This window comes from Octodon degus, unplaced genomic scaffold, assembly GCF_000260255.1.
Source record: "Octodon degus isolate 3935 unplaced genomic scaffold, OctDeg1.0 scaffold00266, whole genome shotgun sequence".
NCBI lineage: Eukaryota > Metazoa > Chordata > Mammalia > Rodentia > Octodontidae > Octodon > Octodon degus.
The window spans coordinates 134,312-137,753 of record NW_004524842.1 but is presented as its reverse complement, the minus strand read 5'-3'; the positions used below and the strand labels follow the sequence as shown (position 1 = coordinate 137,753).

The window sequence follows — 3,442 nt, the reverse complement described above, 5'->3', positions numbered from 1 at the left end:
TAAATGTTACAAACAGACCATGAGAGAAACATTATTACCAAACAAACTGATTTCTACACAAGTTTCCTTACATAGCATGACAAATTCTTTTATGTACTTCCAACATCAAAAACACATAAACACACATAGACGACCTTAATATCTAACTAATATAATTTCCTAGAAACTGACTTAAGCTAACAGAATCAACACTCAGTCTGGGCACCTAAGTCTGTAAGACATTACACTTTAGTCTTCAGCTTTGTTACAATGCTATTTTATTTATTTGGTCCACACTTACTCTTTAGTGTGTTTTTCATTTATAAATACTGCTATTAGATTGGCTTGTCCACTTTTGGGAAACAGGCCATAATATGTCAAAGAAAAACACTAACTGGGGACTTTCATTCAACAGATGGCACCTGAGTCCTACAATAAACTATTTGTACAGAGTAGATATAAGGAAAAATCATCCTCAAGTTTTGTAATGAAATATTCTTGAGAGAAGAATCAAGCATTGTCCTCTGCTCAATACTGAGGCTGAGGAAGGCTAGAGAAATTATGCAAGCTCACATACCTAGAAATAACAAGTACGAATAAAAGTGTTCTATTTTCACAGCTGAACATGTAATTCTAAATGAAAAGACCCTGCCACATTCGATGCCAGTTTCCAGGATGCAAAAGCTAGAGTTATAAAAAATACACAAATAACTCACCAAGTAGATCAGCAGTGGTGAACCTACGGCATGCGTGTTAGATGCTAATGTGTGAGCTATTTTTTCCAAACTAAAACCTCAGTACTCTGGTTTAACTGCAGGGCGGGTGCTTCGTAAGTGAGTGGGTTTTGCACTGCAGTTTGGGGACCTGGTCTGTAAAATGTTCACCATCCCTGAACTACATCAAACACTCAGCCACTAGGCCTCACCTGCATGTGAGTAGGATACGAGCTACCAGGAGCCTGAGCAGAAGGTGCGGGTGGTGAAGCAGCAGTTGCAGGAGGCGGTGCTGGGGCTGCTTGTGGGGTGGGTGCTGCAGAGGAATCCAATGTGTAATTTTTAAAGGCCTCAATATCCTCGGGCCTAAAAAGACAAAGAATGCACAGATGTTAAGAGCTTAAAAAGCAAATTCAGCTATCACACATGTCTTCAAAAGTCTGTAATATCTGATTTCTCAATTATTTATTTATTTATTTTTGAGACAGGGTCCTGCTATATGGTTCAGACTGGTCTTTGAGCTCACTATGTGACACAGACTGGCCTTAAACTTGCAGTGATCCTCCTGCCTCAGCCTGCCAAATGCCAGGATTACAGCTGTGCCCCACCATACCTAACTCTCAAAATTCTTGATTAAAATATTCTGCTAAGCACTGAACTTCCACAAATAACAAAGTTTCTACTTACTTTCCAACTGTTATACAGATGACAGCTCCAACTGGAACATCTCTGGTACCTTCAGCAACAAGTATCTTTGCCATATAACACTCCTCTAGGCTCTCAAATCCAACTGTGGCTTTATCGGTTTCAACCTTTTAACACAAAGCAGTAGTGTAGGTTTGCATTGCCAGTGTAGTTTACTAGCATGCATCTAAAAATCATTCAGCTCTGCAGCCATGCAAAGATAAAAACACTATCATAGATTTGAAAGGAGTTCTTTAAAAAGCATCTTGGGTAAGAAGTCATTGGGCCAGCTGCCAACGACTGATCTAACAAATCATCTTAATATTAAATTGTGATATGTGTGTTTCTTAAGCAAGGAGAATAGCCATTCAGAAAGCCTATTCTGTTCAGCAAAACCAACTCTGCGAATGCACCACATGTTAAAACTTACCTCTGCAATGAGATCGCCCTCGTTGATTTTTTCCCCTTCTTTTTTTTCCCATCGGGCTATGGTGCCGGCCTGCATTGTGGGGGAAAGAGAAGGTAACGGGACCTGGAAGACAAAAGGAAAAAGCACTACGTTTATTTAAAAGGTCTACTTAACTCCGTCTGCTTTAAAGTTTCATTCAGTTCAATTCGATGCAGTTCACCGGGTCCCCTTCCACACTAGGCATGGGGAAGGCAAAGAGGGCCGCCGCTCTGCAGATCAGGGGCAGGCTTCCTCCTGCACGGCGCTGCGGGTGTGACCAAGTGCCCGCCGCTCTGCAGATCAGGGGCAGGTTCCCCCTCCACAGTGCTGCGGGCGTGACCAAGTGCCCGCCGCTCTGCAGATCAGGGGCAGGCTTCCTCCTGCACGGCGCTGCGGGTGTGACCAAGTGCCCGCCGCTCTACAGATCAGGGGCAGGCCTCCTCCTGCACGGCGCTGCGGGCGTGACCAAGTGCGAACCTCAGCAGACGCCCTGCACACAGCCGCAGCCTGGAGCTCTTCTTTCAATGGAATCGATGACAAGCGGAAAGGAAGCTCATCAAGTGCAGCAAAGCTAGGCACTGGGCACGGACGATGGCACGCACTGGAAGGAGCTGGAAGATCACCGAGACCTCTGAGGAGGACTCCCAAGGCCAAGAAGCCGGCCCTGAAGGACATCGGGGTCCCGGGGTGGAGGGCTCACCTTCTGATGAGGAGGCAGACTGTAACAGCGGCGGCCCGGGGATCCCAAAAGCCGCAGCAGTAAGCGGCTCCGTGGGGTGGCGCCGGAGCTGGGGCTCCAGCCGCCCAGAGCCCGGACCCCGCCATAGCCCGGGGTCGTTGTGCTGCAGGACCGAACCGGCGCGCGGCCGGACCGCAGGCTCCCGCGGGGGGCTCCGGGCCCCCCTCGCAAGGCTGTCCACCGCGCCCCGAGTCCTGACCCCGGGGCGGCCCTATGGGCCCGTCGGACACAAACGCGCCACATAGTGCCACTGAGTCCCACTCCCCTAAACCTCCACCGTTTCCAGGGTGACCTCTCCAGGAGCAGCGCGGCTCTGCCGTCAGCCACTCCGCGCAGCCGCACGTTGTCGTAAAAGCGGCGCCGAGCGCGGGCGCCGCCCCTCCGCGGGCCGGAGCGCGCGGCCTCTACGGCTGCCTCTGCCCGCAGCCGGGTCGCCGAGCTGGGCCCTCGTAGGTGCCCGGGGGAAGGGCATCGCAGCGGAGCCCGCCCGGGCTCCAGGTTAGGCGAAGGAGGCAGGGAGAGGGTGCAGGGTGGGCCTAGAAGAGGCGGCCTAAGGTTGGCACGGCGCCCAAGAGCCGCGGCCGAAAGGCGGAGAGCGCGGGGACAGGCGATATGGCAGCGGGGCTGGGCCGCTGGGAGCCGCCCTGTTAGGAGAAAAGCTGGGAAACGAGCCCGGAGGCCGACGGACGGAACACTGGGAGCCGTCGGCCTAGGGCGGGGTCCTCTTGGCGCTGCGCCCCCGGAAAGAGCAGCAGAGATCTGCGGGGCGGTCGCGCTCGGGTGGGGCGCGCCCGGCTTCGGCCTCCCACCGCGCGAGCTGGCCAGGGACACAGAGGTTCATTTCAGGTGTGCAGCTCCAACGGGAACCGGAGTAACAGG

At 52.3% G+C, this 3,442-nt stretch overlaps 1 protein-coding gene across 1 annotated transcript in view; it reads right to left on the bottom strand.

Moving 5' to 3' along the window:
* Window positions 1-3,172, bottom strand: part of Dlat (dihydrolipoamide S-acetyltransferase) — a 32,147-nt gene extending 28,975 nt beyond the window's left edge. Inside the window, exons 1-4 of the mRNA XM_004646356.2 lie at window positions 2,525-3,172; window positions 1,807-1,908; window positions 1,380-1,504; window positions 905-1,058 (exon numbers count right to left, since the gene is read on the bottom strand). Coding sequence (XP_004646413.1) covers window positions 905-1,058; window positions 1,380-1,504; window positions 1,807-1,908; window positions 2,525-2,806 — 663 coding nt within the window. The 5' untranslated portion in view covers window positions 2,807-3,172. The remainder of the gene's footprint in view (window positions 1-904; window positions 1,059-1,379; window positions 1,505-1,806; window positions 1,909-2,524) is intronic.
* Window positions 3,173-3,442: the final 270 nt, after the last annotated feature.